Source organism: Rhinoraja longicauda, chromosome 20 (genome assembly GCF_053455715.1).
Source record: "Rhinoraja longicauda isolate Sanriku21f chromosome 20, sRhiLon1.1, whole genome shotgun sequence".
NCBI lineage: Eukaryota > Metazoa > Chordata > Chondrichthyes > Rajiformes > Arhynchobatidae > Rhinoraja > Rhinoraja longicauda.
Window position 1 is genome coordinate 7418719 of NC_135972.1, and position 19720 is coordinate 7438438.

Here is a 19720-nt window from a genome sequence, read left to right on the forward strand (position 1 = left end):
ACCACTGACCAGTGTAACTACAAGCCATTGACCACTGACCAGTGACCAGTGTAACTACAAGCCATTGACCACTGACCAGTGACCAGTGACCAGTGTAACTACAAGCCATTTCACAGAACATACCTTATAAGCGGCTTAAAAATATTCCAGAGAACTCGGATAAAGTTTGTTGGATGTACGACGTAGAGAGCTTTGAGGTTTTTCTTGTATCTAGAAGAAAGAAAACCATTTTTGGAGCAATGCTGTTGAAAATCCCTGGTGACTGTAACCACCCTCACAAAGTGCTTCTTGTAAAGCTCTCTTTCCAGGAGATGCAGCGATTTGCTTGGACTTCTTCCAACGTGGTGTGCTGGATTCATGGAATCCTAACAACAGTGACCCAAATACAGACGGAGGGACCACTTTGAGATACAGGAAAAGACACCAAGCGCTGGAAATATGGAACTGCAGGCAATAGAGGAATATGGATCACGTGCAGGCAATGAGATCAGTTCAGATAGGTCATCGTGCACAGCAGAGGCATTAGTTTAGTACAGAGATACAGCGTGGCAACAGGCCCTTCAGCCCACCGAGTCTGCACCGACCAGCGATCCCTGCACACTTACGCTATCCTACACACACTAAGGACAATTTACAATTATACCAACCAATTAACCTGCAAGCCTGTATGTCTTTGGAGTGTGGGAGAAAACCAGACATTCCAGAGAAACCCCGCGCAGGTAACGGAGAGAACGTACAAACTCCGTACAGACAGCACCAATAGACAGGATCGAACCCGGGTCTCTGGCGCTGTGAGGCAGCAACTCTACCGCTGCGCCACCGTGACACACATTGTGGGCTGATGGGCCGTTCATGTGCTGTACTGTTCCGTGTTCCATGAGTAATTCAGAGGGTCAGGCAGCATCCCTGGCGAACATTGATAGGTTAGGTTTCGAGTCGGAACCCCAGTCTGAATAAGGGTCCCGACCCAAAACGTCACCCATCCCCGTTCTCCACAGATGCTGCCTGACCCACTGAGTTACTCCAGCACTTTGTGCCCTTTTATGTAATCCAGCATCTGCAGTTTCTTGTGACTACACTTTGAGATACATCCTTACTTGTTCATGACCCCAAGTCCCTGCTATTCCATCACTTTAATTCTCTAAGGTAGACAAAAAATGCTGGAGTAACTCAGCGGGACAGGCAGCATCTCTGGAGGGAAGGAATGGGTGACGTTTCGGGTTGAGACCCTTCTTCAGACTTTAATTCTCCAGTTCACTCCCATCCTTGCCTCTCTCTTTGCTCTCCCATTTTTCTAATGGTGCTCAATAAAAACATCTCACCTTCAGGCCAGGCACGCTACACTCAGCAATGTAGATATTTTCAAATAAATCAGCATTTATATATTGGCAGTGGAGGCCAATTCTCTGAATGCATTCAAGAGAGAGCTAGATAAAGCTCTTAAGGATAGCGGAGTCAGGGGGTATGGGGAGAAGGCAAGAACGGGGTACTGATTGAGAATGATCAGCCATGATCACATTGAATGGCGGTGCTGGCTCGAAGGGCCGAATGGCCTCCTCCTGCACCTATTGTCTATTGTCATTTCCAGAACTTCCATATTTCCAACTTCCATTGTTTCTCTCATTGCAGTTCTACCCCTCCAGACTTGCCATTTATTTCTTTACTTGAATCATGCCCAATCCTCCATCATTCTATTTCTGTCACCTTTCACTCATCCACAAACCTCCCCTTTCATTCTCCGTTACCTAAAGAGGGGTCAATCTCAGTAACAAAGTGAAACTCGAGTAAAAACTGGAAAGAGAGCAGAGAAGATTGACAAGGATGTCAGCAGGACTCGAGGGCCTGAGCTACAGGAGGAGGTTGAGTGGGCTTGAACTTTATCCCTGCGAGCACAGGTGACTGTGTGGTGCCCTCGTAGATGTGATCCAGGAAACATGGGATAGATATTAGTGTAGATGTGGCTAACGGAATCAAGGGATATGGGGAAAAAGCAGGAACGGGGTACTGATTTTGGGTGATCAGCCATGATCATATTGAATGGTGATGAAGGGCCGAATGGTCTACTCCTGCACCTATTTTCTGCGTTTCTATCTTCGTCAGTCAGCATGGACGTATTGGGCCAAAGGGCCCATTTACTTGCTGTACGAGCGACTCAGAAGAAGGGTCTCGACCCAAAACGTCACCCATTCCTTCTCTCCAGAGATGCTGCCTGTCCCGCTGAGTTACTCCGGCTTTTTGTGTCTATCGAGTCTGCACCAATTTGCCAAGCGTTCAGGAAGTAGAATTTAACCAATTCAAACAGTCCTTCCCTTTACCGAAGCAAATGGTGTATGTTTGGAATAAACAGAAAGATAAATTGCATCTTTTATACTTGGCCTTTGCTAGCAAGCATAGGTTGACCAACTCGGAAGAAACAGGCTCACTTTCTGTCGAATTCCTTGTAGGCATTCTGTAGCCAGCTCAAAGATGGCTTGTTGAAGCTTTTCAGGCCGTGGTGAAAGTAAACTAGAATGTAGTCGCTCTCTACGTACTGATCCAACGTATACTTCAGGTATCTACACAGGGTGGAGAAAACAGCGTCAAGGGTTTCAGAATCACTTCCTGCAACGCTGGGCGATTCTCTAAAATTACATTCTCTTTTAAACCCTGCCAAGCTCCACACAGACGAGCTCCAGAAACTGATATGGATCATAGCACAGAGTACACATTTCAACACACTGACACAGATCAACCTCGGCAAAATGTGGCCGTTGTCTCGAGATCGACTTAGAAAAACAATTCACCGACAGGATCATCGATCAACAATCCCCAGTTAATCCATCTGATTGACACCGTACCATTTCACCCCCACTTTACTTTAGTTCACTCAGTTGGATAAACTGGGAACTGGTGGAGTTGCTGCCTCACAGCACCAGAGACCCCGGTTCCATCCTGACTTCAGGTGCTGTCCGTGTGGAGTTTGCATGTTCTCCGTTTTCTCTGGGTGCCCCGGTTTAGAAAAATAGAAAATAGGTGCAGGAGTAGGCCATTCAGCCCTTCGAGCCTGCACCGCCATTCAATATCACCATGGCTGATCATCCAGCTCAGTAACCTGTACCTGCCTTCCCTCCATACCCCTGATCCCTTTAGCCACAAGGGCCACATCTAACTCCCTCTTAAATGTAGCCAATGAACTGGCCTCAACTACCTTCTGTGGCAGAGAATTCCACAGACTCACCACTCTCTGTGTGAAGAAATGTTTTCTCATCTCGCTCCTAAAAGACTTCCCCCTTATCCTTAAGCTGTGACCCCTGGTTCTGGACTTCCCCAACATCGGGAACAATCTTCCCACATCTAGCCTCTCCAACCCCTTAAGAATTTTATATGTTTCAATAAGATCCCCCCTCAGTCTTCTAAATTCCAGCGAGTACAAGCCTAGTCTATCCAGTCTTTCTTCATATGAAAGACCTGCCATCCCAGGGATCAATCTTGTGAACCTTCTCTGTACTCCCTCTAAGGCTAGAATGTCTTTCCTCAGATTAGGAGACCAAAACTGTACACAATACTCCAGGTGCAGTCTCACCAAGTCTCCCACATCCCAAAGACAGAGGTTTGTAGGTTACTTGGCCTCTGTAAATTGCCCCCTAGTAGGATGTGAAAGCAGGGTAACATAGAACTCGTGTACGGGTGATCGATAGTCAGTATGAACTTGGGTGTACTGAAGGGCCTGTTTAGACCATCCAACACACTAGGGACAATTTACAATGTTTACCCTAGTCAATTAACCTATAAACCTGTAGGAAGGATCTGCAGATGCTGGTTTAAATTGTAGACACGAAAAGCTGGAGTAATTCAGCGGGTCAGACAGCATCTCTGGAGAAAAGGAATTGGTGATGTTACGGGTCGAGACCCTTCTTCAGACGGAACTACAAACCTGCTAACCTACAAACTCGCACGTCTTTGGAGTGTGGGAGAAACTGGAGCACCTGGAAGAAACCCACACGGTCACAGGGAGAACATATAAACTCCACTCAGATAGCACCAGTAGTCGGGATCGAACCCGGAACTCTGTAAGGCAGCAACTCTACCGCTGCGCCACCGTGCCGGATACAAGTCTGAGGGAAAAGGATTCTTACCTTAGGCGGAAGTGCATTATTATTAATATTTCTGTGAAGGATCTACAGTACAGACAACCCAATGAGAAGGCACATGGAAATGTATTTCCCCCTGGGCAGCAAGCAAGTAACAGAGGCCACAGGGGCTGAGGCCACATGAAGTCTGGACTGAGCAAAATGATAACCCGACACTTGCATTGCAACTTGAAACGGCAGCGACTGATTAGATCTGTCCACTACCCCACGTGGGTTTTCTCCGAGATCTTAGGTTTCCTCCCATACTCCAAAGACGTACCAGTTTGTAGCTTAGGAAGGAACTGCAGATGCTGGTTTAAACCGACGATAGACACACAAAATGCTGGAGTAACTCAGCGGGTCAGGCAACATCTCTGGAGAGAAGGAATGGGTGATGTTTCAGGTCAAGACCCTTCTTCAGGTTCAATTTGTTGAAGGGTCTCGACCTGAAACATCATCTATTCCTCTCCAGAGGTTTGTAGGTTAATTGGCTTATTTATACATGTAAAATTGTCCCTAGTGTGTGTAGGATAGTGTTAATGTGCGAGATTTGCCGGTTGGCGCGGACTCGGTTGGCTGAAGGGCATGTTTCTGCACTGCATATCTAAACTAAACTGCCCATAGTTGAGACAAAAATGCTGTGCAGAGGAGAAAAGGACGAAAACTGGCAATGAGGATTAAATTTGTGTGTATTCACAAAATGCTGGAGTAACTCAGCAGGACAGGCAGCATCTCAGGAGAGAAGGAATGGGTGACGTTTTGGGTCGAGACCCATCTTCAGAATAAATACCTTCGATTTATACCAGCATCTGCAGTTATTTTCTTATATTAAATGTGTGTGAATTGTAATGTCCTTGGTGTTACATTCCACAAGATGGTGCTGCCACACCAGTCTTTATCCTCAGCTAACAAGAACTTGCATTCATGGGATTCCAATCAGTCCATTCACCCACAGTTGCGACAGAGTAATAATCACTTACATCATTGCGTTGGAGTGTTGCAACACTGGGCACAGGAGGTTCACTAGTTTACACCGAAGATAGACACAAAATGCTGGAGTAACACAGCGCGTCTCATCTGTAGTTCTTTTCCTACGCATTTGGTCTGTTCCACAGCGAAATCTCGTCGAGGAATGCCCGCTTTGAAGGACTTCTCCTCCTCTCTCCGATGAGGGTTCTGCAAAGCCCTCTCTCGCTGGAGTCTGATGAAGGGCCTCGACTAGGAACGTCACACAATCCTTTTCTCCAGAGATGCTGCCCGACCTGCTTAGCCACTCCAGCACTTTGTGTCCATCTTCAGGAAGTTAAACCTGACAGCTTTAGCGGGTGTACACGTGTCCATTTAATGATAGACGGTGGACACGTGCAGACACCTCCGTAACTGGACAAGGATTTTTTGAGTGATTATTTTGAGGAAAGGGCGGCACGGTGGCGCAGCACTAGAGTTGCTGACTTCCAACACCAGAGACCTGGGTTCGATCCCGACTACGGGTGCTGTTTGTACGAGTTTGTACGTTCTCCTCGTGACTGCGTGGGTTTTCTCCAGGTGCTCCAGTTTCCTTCCAGGTTCCAAAGACGTACAGGTTCGTAAGTTAATTGGCTTGGTGAAAATGATAAATTGTCCCTAGTGAGTAGGACAGTGTTAGTGTGGTCGGGGTGATCGCGGGTCGGCGCGGACTCAGTCCACTGAAGGGCCTGTATCTCTAAAGTAACAGTCCAATGAAGAGTGGCGAAAGGGGGAATTGGGGAGGAGTATCAGAACGTGTACCCCATGTAACTTATAATCCCGTTTTATAGGAGGTTCTACCTTGCTCAGGGATATTTATAGTGAAACCAAGTGCAAGTTGTTCATTTTTAGAGATACAGAGCGAAACAGCCCCTTCGGCCCACCAAGTCCGTACAAACCAGATCACCCCGTACACGAACACTACCCTAGAAACTAGGGACCATTTACAATTTTTACCGAAACCAATTAACCTACAAACCTGCACATCTTTGAAGTGTGGGAGGAAAATGGAGCACCCGGGAAAGACCCACACTGTCATAGGGAGAACGTACAAACTCCATACAGACAGCACCCATGGTCAGGATCGAACCCGTATCTCTGGCACTGTGAGGCAGCAACTCTACCGATGCACCATTGTGCTGACCGCTGTTCTGATGTAACCACTTGCAAGTTATTTAACAAATTTCACAAAATTGTACTTCTTTATGAATCTTTCAGAAACATTTCATGTTTTATTGCATATGTTTTCTTTGATCTTATGCGCTTTTAGTTCTAATATAAAACAGCATGGAAACAGGCCCTTCAGCCCAGCGAGTCCATCGATCACCCCTTCACACAAGTTCTATGTTAGCCCACTTTCCCATCCACTCCCTACACACTGGGACCAATTACGCAAAAACATGCGTGGGAGGAAACCAGAGCACCCAGAGTAAACCCACGCGGTCACAGGGAGAACATCCAAACTCTGCACAGACAGCACCCGAGGTCAGGATCGAACCAGGGCCTCAGGCGCTGCGAGGCAGCAGCTCTACCTGCTGCGCCACTGTGACAGTAATTGTAGAGGTTTCATGTGTTGTGTTTCAATTCAGAGTAAACAAAGTCCCTCAACAACACAGAAAGCCACTAAGAACGGTGCAGATTAGCACGGCGGATTAGTCTCTTGCCCAGAGTGGGGGAACCGAGAACCGGAGAACATGGGTTCAAGGTGAGGGGGGAAAGATTTAATAGGAATCTGAGGGGTAACTTTAAATTTTTTTAAAATTTATTATTATTTTATTTTTTACACAAAGAGTGGTGGGTGCATGGAACGAGCTGCCAGAGGAGGCCGTTGAGGCTGGGACCATCCCACCATTTAAGAAACAGGTGCATGGATAGGACAGGTTTAGAGGGGCATGGGCCAAACACAGGCAGGTGGGATTAGTGTAGATGGGGCATGTTGGCCGGTGTGGGCAAGTTGGGCCGAAGGGCCTGTTTCCACACTGTGTGACTCTATGAGGAGAGTGCAGAAATATCAACACGATTCCCGCAAATATCAATGAAGGGATGGATGGTTACAGAAGGCAAACTTACTCAAGTAACTTCTGGTGGTTGAGTTGGTGAGAGGGAGGCATCTTGCAGCAGCTAAAAATCACCAACTTCCTTCCGTAATTATCATCACCTGATTGGAAACAGAAAACTTAATTTACACAATAAAATTAAACAAGAGGTACAGTTTATACCCGAACAAACACAGTGAAAGCAGAATCTTGGCTCACGTACATTCAGTCATTCGAATACAGCCACGACCAACCCCCCAGTCGAAAAGAACCTTAACTTCACACTGACGTGTCAGTGCAGATGACAGATGACATGGGACAAATTGGATTGAATTATACTTTATTATCGCAGGTGTCAAGTCACAGTGAGATTGTTTGTTTTGCATACCACACACAAGGTTCACAGAGTCACCATGTACAAGGCCCTAAGGTCATAAGTGATAGTAGAATTAGGCCACTCGACCCATCAAGTCTACTCCGCCATTCGATCATGGCTGATCTATCTCCCCCTCCTAACCCCATTCTCCTGCCTTCTCCCCATAACCTCAGACACCCGTACTCATCAAGGATCTATCTCTGCCTTAAGAATATCCACTGATTTGGCCTCCACAGCCTTCTGTGGCAAAGAATCCCACAGGTTCACCACCCTCTGACTAAAGAAATTCCTCCTCATCTCCTTCCTAAAAGAACGTTCTTTAATGCCGAGGCTGTGACCTCTGTATAGGGCGCTGACAAAGTTACAAAGCATTCATAATGGTCACCAATGGTTGTCAGAAGCCCTGTGCTCCCTGGGTCTCCCTTTGTTCTCTCGGCAGCCCCCCAATTCCAGGCCCCCCTTTGTTCTCAGCCCCCCCCCCCACCACTCCAGCCCCCCTTTGTTCTCAGCCCCCCTCCCCCCTCCCATCCCATCCCCTCTTTGTTCCCGGACAAATGAGTTAATGCTGTGACACAGAGGCATTTGGCAAGTTTAAGAAGAAATTGAAACACTGGGAAGCAAGTGTGAGATGCAAATGTGAGTGCTCACAATTACGATGCTCGAGACAATCTAGAGAAACAAGTATTTTATTTGCAAGTCTGCAGAGTTGGGTGCCTTCCCTCTCAAGACACACCGAGGTCGGGAAAATCCCTTCTTTTTATTCACTTCATATTACAATTGTGACATCTTAAATTCCTCCCCTTCGGGCTCCTTCCAATCGGAGCACTGAGGTGCACAATCTACCGTTTCAAGTGTGAAAATCGTGCTCTCTCCAACAACAAACAAACTGATTTGTTTTACTGATCATCAACATTCCCCGGTCTCAACAGGAAACAAGGAGCAGCAACTCAATACAAGGTGCTTCTGTGCCTGTGGTGGCAATAGCCAGATTGAAATGGAATGATGGTCTTGTGATCCCGACCAAAAACGTCACCTGTCCATGTTCCCAGAGATGCTGCCTGACCCGCTGAGTTACTCCATCACCATCTGTGCTAATGAATTTCAGATTCACCACCCTCTGGCTAAAGAAATTCCCTCTCAGCATCTCAATTTTAAAGGCACATCCTTTTATTCTGAGGCTGTGTCCACTTATCCTAGATTCTCTAGGGCGTGCAGCGTAGGCTTACTAGGTTAATTCCCGGAATGGCGGGACTGTCATATGTTGAAAGACTGGAGCGACTAGGCTTGTATACACTGGAATTTAGAAGGGCGAGAGGAGATCTTATCGAAACGTATAAGATTATTAAGGGGTTGGACACGTTAGAGGTAGGAAACATGTTCCCAATGTTGAGGGAGTCCAGAACAAGGGGCCACAGTTTAAGAATAAGGGGTAGGCCATTTAGAACTGAGATGAGGAAAAACTTTTTCAGTCAGAGAGTTGTGAATCTGTGGAATTCTCTGCCTCAGAAGGCAGTGGAGGCCAATTCTCTGAATGCATTCAAGAGAGAGCTGGATAGAGCTCTTAAGGATAGCGGAGTCAGGGGGTACGGGGAGAAGGCAGGAACGGGGTACTGATTAAGAATGATCAGCCATGATCACATTGAATGGCGGTGCTGGCTCGAAGGGCCGAATGGCCTCCTCCTGCACCTATTGTCTATTACTGGAAACATCCTCTCCTCATCCACTCTCTCTCGGCCAATATTCATCCTTCAACCAACATTACGAAATGGATAGAATCATTTATATTGCTAATTTGTAGATTCTTTCAGTGCACAAATTAGCCAATGCCTCTACTCCCTCAGAAGGCTTGGGAAGTTCGGCATGTTCCCAACAACTCTCACCAACTTCTACAGATGCGCCGTAGAAAGCACTTTATCAGGAAGCATCTCAGCATGGTTTGGGAACAGCTCCATCCAACACCGCAAGAAATTGCAGCAAATTGTGGACGCAGCCCAGACCATCACACTAACCAACCTCCCTTCCACTGACTCCATTTATACCTCACGCTGCCTCGGCGAGGCCAGCAGCATAATCAAGGACCAGTCACACCCTGGCCACTCCCTCTTCTCCCCTCTCCCATCGGGCAAAAGATACAGAAGTGTGAAAACGCACACCTCCAGATTCAGGGACAGTTTCTTCCCAGCTGTTATCAGGCAACTGAATCATCCTACCACAACCAGAGAGCAGTGCTGAACTACTATCTATCTCTTTGATAACCCACAGACTATCTTTGATCGGACTTTACAGGCTTTACCTTGCCCAAACATTATTCCCTTATCATGTATCTATACACTGTGAATGGCTCGATTGTAATCATGTATAGTCTTTCCACTGACTGGTTAGCACGCAACAAAAGCTTTTCACTGTACCTCGGTACACGTGACAGTAAACTACACTGAACTGCTATTTTTTACCACAGTGTCAAATCAGCTTCAGGTCAGAAGTCCGTCATTAGCTGTAGAGTGCTTCAGGATGCCGTGAAACGATTGTGATTACATTTTACAAGTGTTTGTCTTGTTCTCGTCTTTCCTTGATGTTAAAAAAAATCTCGATCTGTTGTCAGAATGCTGTTGTTTACTGCACAGAATATCGTCTCTCTCACTGACTCTACTTGTGCTGACCAAGGGTTACTGCAGCTCCAGTCTTCAGCATGAATAGAGATGGCACGGAAGCTTAAAATCAAATCGCACAATCATAAAAATGAACAGCACAGAAACAGCCCGTCTTGCCCACGTCAAAATGTGACACCCGTCAATGCTAACACCACTTGCCCACATTCCACCCGTACCCCTCTGCTCCTTTCCTATCCAAGCACCTACCTACATGCCTTTTGAGTGTTTGTGCTACCACTACCTTGTCCGGCAGCTTGATCCAAACATTAACGGCCCTCTGTCTGCCAGGTAACTGACTCACTGGTCATCTCCTCGTCTCTTTAAGCTTGTAGAAAGATTTTCTTTGGTATAATGATGTACAGGTTACCTGCATGTTATTTACATTCCACACACATGTGCATGTCCAATAAATAAGCTGACGATTGCCCTGCAATTGGGCGGCACGGTGGTGCAGCGGTAGAGTTGCTGCCTCACAGCGCCAGAGTTCGATCCTGACTACGGGTGCTGCCTGTACGGAGTTTGCACGTTCTCCCCGTGACAACGTGGGTTTTCTCCGGGTGCTCCACTTTCCTCCCGCAAGTCCCAAAGACGTCCGGGTTTTATACGTTGAGTGGCTTCTGTAAACTGTTCCTAGTGTGTGTCGGATAAAACTAGTGTACGGGGTGATCGTGGTCGGCACGGACACGGTGGGCCGAAGGGCCTGTTTCCACGCTGTATCTTTAAACTGAACTAGTAATAATTGTTTACGTGTAGGGAGGAACTGTAGATGCTGGTTTCCACCAAAGATAGACACAAAATGCTGGAGTCAACGGGGACAGTGTGGAGAGAGTGTCCAGCTTCAGGTTTCTGGGCACTCACATTTCAGAGGACCTAACACTGGTCCAATAACACTGCTGCGCTGGTCAAGAAGGCACAGCAACGACTGTTCTACCAAAGAACACTGAAGAAGTCTGGTCTACCCCAACAGCTGCTGACGACATTCTACCGCTGCACCATAGAGAGCATCCTAACGCATGGCATCCCTGTGTGGTACCTCAGCTGCACGGAGGCAGAGAGGAAAGCTCTTCAGCGGGTAGTCCATAGAGCTCAGAGGACCATCGGAACACAGCTACCAGCCTTGGAGGGCATCTACAACACACGATGCCTCAGAAAAGCCACCAGCATCCACAAAGACTCTTCACACCCCTGCAACAGTCTGTTCGAACTCCTTCCATCGGGCAGACGATACAAGGCCTTCTACGCCCGCACCTCCAGACTCAGGAACAGCTTCATCCCCAGGGCCATAGCTGCTATGAACCGGTCCTGCTGAGCCGGATGGTCACATCGCACAGTGATCCGGCACAGATCTACTTTATTCTGTCTTAAAACTGTTACAATTTGTTTTGTTGGGTTGTTTAAATTAATACTGACTAGCTAATTAAATTATTGCATCGTATGGGAGGCGCATTCCCAATCTCGTTGTACCCCTGTACAATGACAATAAAGATATATTGTATTGTATTGTATTGTATTGTATTGTATTGTAACCCAGCAGGTGTTTCGGGGCGAGGCCCTTCATTTAGAATAGGATAAATAGCAATAATTATTTCCAGGGAAAGCTCTGAAATGGAACCCCCAAGGAAAAAGGAAAAGAGGTCACTCCAGGGACAGCTGGAGAAGGGGTGTCCAGGCAGAAATGTCTGGGAGTGGGCTCAACTGGGGAGATCTCGAAAGAACCACCAACAACCGAGTGAGGTGGAGGACATTTGTCCATGGCCTATGCTCCCTAGAGGAGCAAAGGCCTTAAGAAGAAGAATTTCCAGGAAACAATCTGAATAAAGGAGTACGGGCGACTTAGAGTTGCATTTGCTCACCTGCCACTTGGACTATCCCATGCCTGGCCACATCATAAAATGGGTGACTGAGATCCATGGGACCATCTCCAGCTGATGAAATAAACACAGTGACAGAATGCTCATCAGTCAAAATCCTCTCTCTTTCCCCAACCTTACAAAGTACTGACAAAAACCATCCTGGTAATCGTGTGTCGGTACATTTACGTAGGTTTCCCAAGGGATTTGGCAAGTTATTATCGTTAATAGACACAAGATACTGGAGTAACTCAGCGGGACAGGCAGCATCTCCGGAGAGAAAGAATGGGTGACGTTTCGGACCGAGGCCCTTCTTCAGACCGAGAGTCAAGGGAGTGGGAGACAGAGGGATATTGATGGGTAAGGTGTGAATAGGGGAGATCAAAGTACACAAAGTTCAAAGATAATGTAGAATGGATGATTGTTAGCTAAGGGGAAGGTGAGAACGGGGCATACAGTCAGTAAAATTTAATCAGGAGAACAGTGAAACTCACATTCCAAGTGTTTTCTTGTTGCTTGCAAAAAGATTCTGCAGCAACCTTCCTTATATTATCGAGAAGCAAACCCAGTCTACTGGGATGACACAATTTCATATATTAAATGTGCACTAACGCACGTTTGCTTCAAAGACAGAGCTGTTTCAAGTTTGAAAATTGGGAGAGGTGAGGGGTGAGATTAACCAAGAGTTAATTTTTTCAAACTGAAACTATATTTATAAGGTCAATAAACAGCTATGTAAATATACATCAGAAAATCTATTTGAACAGCACGTCATAATGGAGCAAAGCTTCCATCCCATTGCAACAAGCTTTCTCTGTCACCTTTTATGGATTGGACTGTGGGTAGGAGAAAACACTGAAGCAAATGAGGGAATTCATCTTGCACTCAGACCTGATAACTTTAGCGTGATGTGAATAGAGCTCCAAGTTAAGAGGATAGACACAAAATGCTGGAGTAACTCAGCGGGACAGACAGCATCTCTGGAGAGAAGGAATGGGTAATGTTTTGGGCCGAGATCCTTCGTCAGACTGAGAGTCAGGATTCCTCCTGCTATCTGTGTTTTCACACCTTACCCTTCCATATCTCGATGTCTCCCTCTCCCCCTGACTCTCAGCCTGAAGAAGGGTCTCGGCCCAAAACGTCACCCATTCCTTCTCTCCAGAGTTGCTGCCTGAGTTACTCCAGCATTTTGTGTCAGAGTGTGTAAGTGAGATCAACCGGTTGACCAAATGGTGCCGGCACAACAACCTGGCTCTCAGCATCAGTAAAACCAATGAACTGATTGTGGACGTTGGAAGAGGAAGGATAAGGCCCCACAATCCTGTTTATGTCAACGGGACGATGGTGGACAGCGTCACAAACGTCACATTCCTGGGCGTGCATATTTCCGAAGATCTTTCCTGGACCCAGCACCATTATAAATAAAGCACATCAACGCCTCTACTTCCTGAGAACATTGCGGAGATTCGGTATGTCGGAGAGGATTCTCTTGAACGTCTACAGGTGTACAGCAGAGAGCGTATTGACTGGTTGCATCACGGCCTGGTTCGGCAACTCGAACGCCCAGGAGCGAAGAAGACAGCAAAAAGTTGTGAACACGGCCCAGTCCATCACCGGCTCTGACCTCCCCACCATCGAAGGGATTTATCAGAGTTGCCTACTCACAAAGGCAGCCAGCATCATCAGAGACCCACACCACCCTGGCCACACACTCACTTCACCCCTGCCATCGGGAAGAGGGTACAGGAGCCTGAAAATGTAACGTCCAGGTTCAACAACAGCTTCTTCCCTTCAGCCATCAGGCTATTAAACACCACAACCTCAAATAAGCTCTGAACTACAATAGACTATTATCATTATTGCAATACTATTGTTTGTTTTTGGTGTGTAAGTATGTCTGTTTTTAAAAAATTATTTCTTTATTTTCCGGTCAATACAATACAACAGATTGACCATACATTTGTGAAAGTTAAATAGTGCCAAATCATTGTACCAAAAATAAAACTATATAATCACACATGATATTTTCGGACCGAAAAAAAAGGTGTAGGCAGAAGCCAAAGTTTATTGTGCCTACTCTTAATACTGAACAAAATATATATTTTTAAAAAACACAACATCATAATGTGTGTGTATATAAATATATATATATACATATGTATGTATATATACATATGTGTGCGTGTGTGTATATATATATGCGCATGTGTGTGTGTACTTGTGAGTATGTGTATATATACACACTGAACTTTTTTTCCTCTCTCGTTTATTATATTGTTTAGAGTGCACTATGTTTACATATTCTGTTGTGCTGCAGCAAGTAAGGATTTCATTGTTCTATCTGGAACATATGGCAATAAAACAATCTATCCAAGTTAAGATGACTTAATACTTCTGTGAACCATGCGGCAATCTCCTTGTACAAATTATTCTAGTTGTTATAAATGTCATTTTATGCAGCAGGCTCTAAGCGGCACGGTGGCGCAGCGGTAGAGTTGCTGCCTTACAGCGAATGCAGCGCCGGAGACTCAGGTTCGATCCTGACTACGGGCGCTGTCTGTACGGAGTTTGTACGTTCTCCCCGTGACCTGCGTGGGTTTTCTCCGAGATCTTCGGTTTCCTCCCACACTCCAAAGACGTACAGGTATGTAGGTTGATTGACTGGGTAAATGTAAAAATTGTTCCTAGTGTGTGTAGGATAGTGTTAATGTGTGGGGATCGCTGGGCGGCGCGGACTCGGTGGGCCGAAGGGCCTGTTTCCGCGCTGTATCTCTAAATCTAAATCTAAACAACACTCTGTTAATTTCCGGTAAGACTGCCAGTTCCCAACATACTCAAGTGTTTCACAACTTTTCACGTTTACAGGAAAGTTTTCTAACGCTCCCGTTAAAATTCCAACAGCTGAACTCAAACACACCTTGCTCCGCTAACCGCTGCAAGCTCATGGCAGCTTTTTGGAATGTCGAGCAGACGTTTCTCTCTGGTGAACGGCCACGCTTTTGGCTAAATTAGAAACGGGGTAAAAAAAAAACAAACAGATTTTTAAAATTGGTATCAATAGCAATTTCCCAGCTCTCCGACAATAGACTCAAGATGAGTCACAATTCATGAAAGCTTGACTCACAAATACATTAGTGAGTCATTTGCGATAACCTCGTTTAGTTTGATGAAGACACAAGGGACTGCAGATGCTGGTATCTTCAGCAAAATGACACACACTGTTGGAGGAACTCAACAGATCAGGCAGCATCTGTGGAGGGGACTCTCTCCCCCCCCTCCCACAAAAAATAAACTTTATTCAGAATAGAAATATACAAAATGAGAGCAGTGCACGGTGGCGCAGCGGTAGAGTTGCTGCCTCACAGCGCCGGAGACCCTGGTTCGATCCTGACTACAGATGCTGTCTGTACAGAGTTTGTACGTTCTCCCTGAGACCGCGTGGGTTTTCTCCGGGTGCTCCAGTTTCCTCCCATGCTCCAAAGACGGAACAGGTTTGTGGGTTAATTTGGCTTCGGTAAAAACTGTAAATTGTCCCCAGTTTGTAGGATAGTCTTAATGTGCAGATATCGCTGGTCGGAGTGGACTCGGTGGGCCGAAGGGCCTGTCTCCGAGCTGGACCTTTATACTAAACTGTGCCAAAACGTCTGCCATTCTCAGCGTTTGTACAATCATTAGTGTTATATTGGGTAGTGTTTGCAAACCATTCTTATACCAAACTCACTTGCCACTCGCGTGGAACCCTGGGGTGATATTCCATGCCTTGTTTGAGGGGCGTCTCTCTCCACCACACCCTGCCCCCAATGTCCAGCAGCAGAATGACCCTAGACTGTGGTCCTCCCCCACAGAGTCTGCACCGAGCTTCAGTGCGTCCCTCAGCACGTACTCCTGCAGTGTGGAGCGGGCCAGTCTGCAACATGCCCCGACGGACAGCTCGCTCTGCTGGGAGGTCAACAAGTGTCGGACTGACCAAAGAGAGTTGGGACCCTTCTTTACGACTAGAGCAGAGGGGAGGCTCACAGAGTCGACCGATCGGCGATCCCCGCACACCAGCACTGTCCTACACACCAGGGACAATTTACAATTTTACCAAAGCCAATTTATCTACGTCTGCAAACCTGTACGTCTTTGGAGCGTGGGAGGAAACCGAAGCACTTGGAGAAGGTACAGGAGTCTGAAAACTGTAACATTCAGATTGAGGAGCAGCTTGCTTCTAAACCACCATCAGGCTACTAAACACTACAAACTCGAATTAAACTTTGAACCACAAACTGCCTGGATTGCACTGGGGACTTTGATTTGTTTTTGTTGTAGACTCGATTTTTTTAATTTATTGAACTATTTTAGTTTGTTTGTTGTGTTGAGAATAGTGTTTACAAAGCTACTGCTGCTGCAGGTAAGAAATGTGTTGTTCTGCTTTTGGGTGCATGATAGTAAAACACTCACATTCACATTTTGAGCATCTTGTGTCATTAATTAATTAATCTAAAAGCCTGCGTCATATCCACCTGAAGCTTTGAATTTTTTCATTTCTGTTGTTTCTCAGCCACGATTGCCCTCTACTCCCTACTGCCTCTGAAAGACAGCCCCAACCAAAGCTGCTGTCTTACGCTGCCAAAGACTTGGTTCCATTCCGACCTCGCGTGGAGTTTGCACGTTCTCCCTATAATTGCAAGGATTTGTTCCGGGAGCTCTGGTTTCCTCCCACATCCCAAAGACTGAGGGTTTGTAGGGTAATTGGCCTCAGTAAATTGCCTCTTGTGTGTAGGGAGTGGATGAAAAAAGTTGGATTAGTGAGAATGGGTGAACGATGGTCGACATGGACCCACTGGGCCAAAGGGCCTGTTTACATGTTGCTTCCCTAAACTACGGTACAGTGGCGCAGCGGTAGAGTTGCTGCCTTACAGCGAATGCAGCGCCGGAGACTCAGGTTCGATCCTGACTACGGGCGCCGTCTGTACGCAGTTTGTATGTTCTCCCCGTGACCTGCGTGGGTTTTCTCCGAGATCTTCGGTTTCCTCCCACAATCCAAAGACGTACAGGTATGTAGGTTAATTGACTGGGTAAATGTAAAAATTGTCCCTAGTGTGTGTAGGATAGTGTTAATGTACGGGGATCGCTGGGCGGCGCGGACTCGGTGGGCCGAAGGGCCAGTTTCCGCACTGTATCTCTAAATCTAAAAGAAAAATCTAAATCTAAACTTCTTAACTCAATGAAGATCTTCTGGAAGGTCACACTACCACCCAGAAACTACCTGGGCGCCAGTGGTAGTAGTAGCTGATTTAATTCTTTAGGCAATATTCCAGCTTCGTCACAAAGACACCAGTGGGTAGGAAACAGCTACTGTATCTGACTGCGACTCGTTCAACTGTGTTACAACGGTGGCCAAACTTCAAAGGAAAAGAAAACCACATCACTGGCTACAAAAGGCAGCACCAAACTCCGATATCAACCCTTGACACTGGGCAAGAGTGAAGAATAAAAACACTCCTCAAAACGGCAGCAAATTTATGATAGATTTGACAAGAAGAAAATAAAACACTGCGTGGTCTGTGAGACGGGTAGTTGAAACAAACAGAAGATTTTACTCCAACAGAGATGGTAAATAACTAAGATAGTCACAAAACGCTAGGATAACTCAGCAGGACAGGCAGCATCTCTGGAGAAAAGGAATAGGCGACGTTTCAGGTCGAGACCCTTCTTCAGACCCTCAGTCTGAAGGTCTCGATCCAGTTAATTAGTTACTCCAGCATTTTGTGTCTATCTTCGGTGTAAATCAGCATCTGAAGTTCCTTCCTCTACATCGTAAACTAACTGCCTTTCTGAGTTTATTGTTGCTGGATGAGAATGCTGCATTTCACTTATGATATACATACCAGATCACAATCCTTTCATTGAATTATCTTGCCTCAACAGAATGAGAATAAAATGTGTTGCTCAGTGTGACTTCCTGTCCAGTACCAAGCCTCTTTTGATATTTAAATTGAACAATTTCTTTGAAAACTGTGTTGCTAAAGAGATAAAAATGTACTTAATCCACAATTAGATTTCTCCCTAAATGAATTTTATGGACTGCAATGGAAGATAAATAAATTGCTTACAAAAATATTCAGATGGGAACTCATAAAATCACATTCATTATTGTTTGGCATAAAACATAGACACTGAAAATATAGCCGCATTAAAAAACAATAATCTTGACAACATTTTATGCAATTTCTTTTAATTCAATTTTTAAGAACAATCTACTTAGTTTAGTTTAGGGATACAGCGTGGAAACAGGGCCCTCGGCCCACCGGGTCCGCACCGACCAGCGATCCCCGCACACTAACACTGTCCCACACTACGGACAATGTTTAGATTTATACCAAGCCAATTAACCTACAAACCTGCACGTCTTTGGATTGTGGGAGGAAACCAAAGTTCTCAGAGACCTGTACTAACCTCTGACACCTGTACTAATCAAGAATCTATCTATCTCTGCCTTAAAAATATTCATTGACTTGACCTCCACAACCTTCTGTGGCAAAGGTTTCCACAGATTCACCACCCTCTGACTAAAGAAATTCCTCCTCATCTCCTTCTTAAAGGAACATCCTTTAATTCTGAGGCTATGACGTCTGGTCCTACACTCTCCCACTAGTGGAAACATCCTCTCCACATCCACTTATCGAAACGTATAAGATTATTAAGGGGTTGGACACGTTAGAGGCAGGAAACATGTTCCCAATGTTGGGGGAGTCCAGAACCAGGGGCCACAGTTTAAGAATAAGGGGTAAGCCATTTAGAACAGAGATAAGGAAAAACGTTTACAGTCAGAGAGTTGTGAATCTGTGGAATTCTCTGCCTCAGAGGGCAGTGGAGGCCAATTCTCTGAATACATTCAAGAGAGAGCTAGATAGAGCTCTTAAGGATAGCGGAGTCAGGGGGTATGGGGAGAAGGCAAGAACGGAGTGCTGATTGTGAATGATCAGCCATGATCACATTGAATGGCGGTGCGTACAGGCTCGAAGGGCCGAATGGCCTCCTCCTGCACCTATTGTCCACTCGATCCAGGCTTTTCACTACTCGGTACGTTTCAATGAGGTCCCCCCTCATTCTTCTAAACTCCAGCGAGTACAGGCCCAGTGCCGACAAACGCTCATCTTGTGTTAACCCACTCATGCCTGGGATCATCCTGGTAAACCTCCTCTGGACCCACTCCAGAGCCAGCACATCCTGCCTCAGGTATGGTGCCCAAAATTGCTCACAATACCCCAAATGCTGCCTGACCAGCACCTGAAGGAGCCTCAGCACTACACCCCTGTAAGTAACTGAGAAATGTTGACTCACTATTTCGCCCTGAGGTACAAAAACACTTCATTTTGTAAAACCAGTCCTTTGAAGAGGGCTCTCTGCTATTAGTGTGTCTTGTGACATCCTGTTAAATGATGTCATTGGAATTACATTTCACAAGAAGTGTGCAATTGCAATGCATCACAAAACAGCCCAACAGCGTTGGACTCTAAGGCTCAATTTCATGCGCTTCATAACTCCAAAAATAACATTGAACGTAGAATACTACAGCACAGGAACAGGCCCTTCAGACTACAATGTCCATGCTGAACATGATGCCAGGTTAAAATCGAAGGTATCACAAAATGCTGGAGTAACTCAGCGGGTCAGACAGCATCTCAGGAGAGAAGGAATGGGTGAC

General features: G+C 46.0%; 1 protein-coding gene across 4 annotated transcripts in view; it reads right to left on the bottom strand.

Moving 5' to 3' along the window:
* LOC144603536 (rho GTPase-activating protein 8-like) overlaps window positions 1–15914 on the bottom strand; it is a 40642-nt gene extending 24728 nt beyond the window's left edge. For 2 of the 4 annotated variants that reach the window (XM_078416887.1, XM_078416888.1), the window contains exons 1-6: window positions 15749–15834; window positions 14945–15030; window positions 12031–12102; window positions 7185–7272; window positions 2424–2555; window positions 124–210 (exon numbers count right to left, since the gene is read on the bottom strand). In XM_078416887.1, the coding sequence (XP_078273013.1) occupies window positions 124–210; window positions 2424–2555; window positions 7185–7272; window positions 12031–12102; window positions 14945–14972 (407 nt within the window). In that variant the 5' untranslated portion in view covers window positions 14973–15030; window positions 15749–15834. Of the gene's footprint in view, window positions 1–123; window positions 211–2423; window positions 2556–7184; window positions 7273–12030; window positions 12103–14944; window positions 15031–15748 lie in introns of all 4 variants that reach the window. The other 2 variants (XM_078416886.1, XM_078416889.1) reach the window with 2 other exon arrangements.
* Between the last annotated feature and the right edge of the window lie 3806 nt (window positions 15915–19720).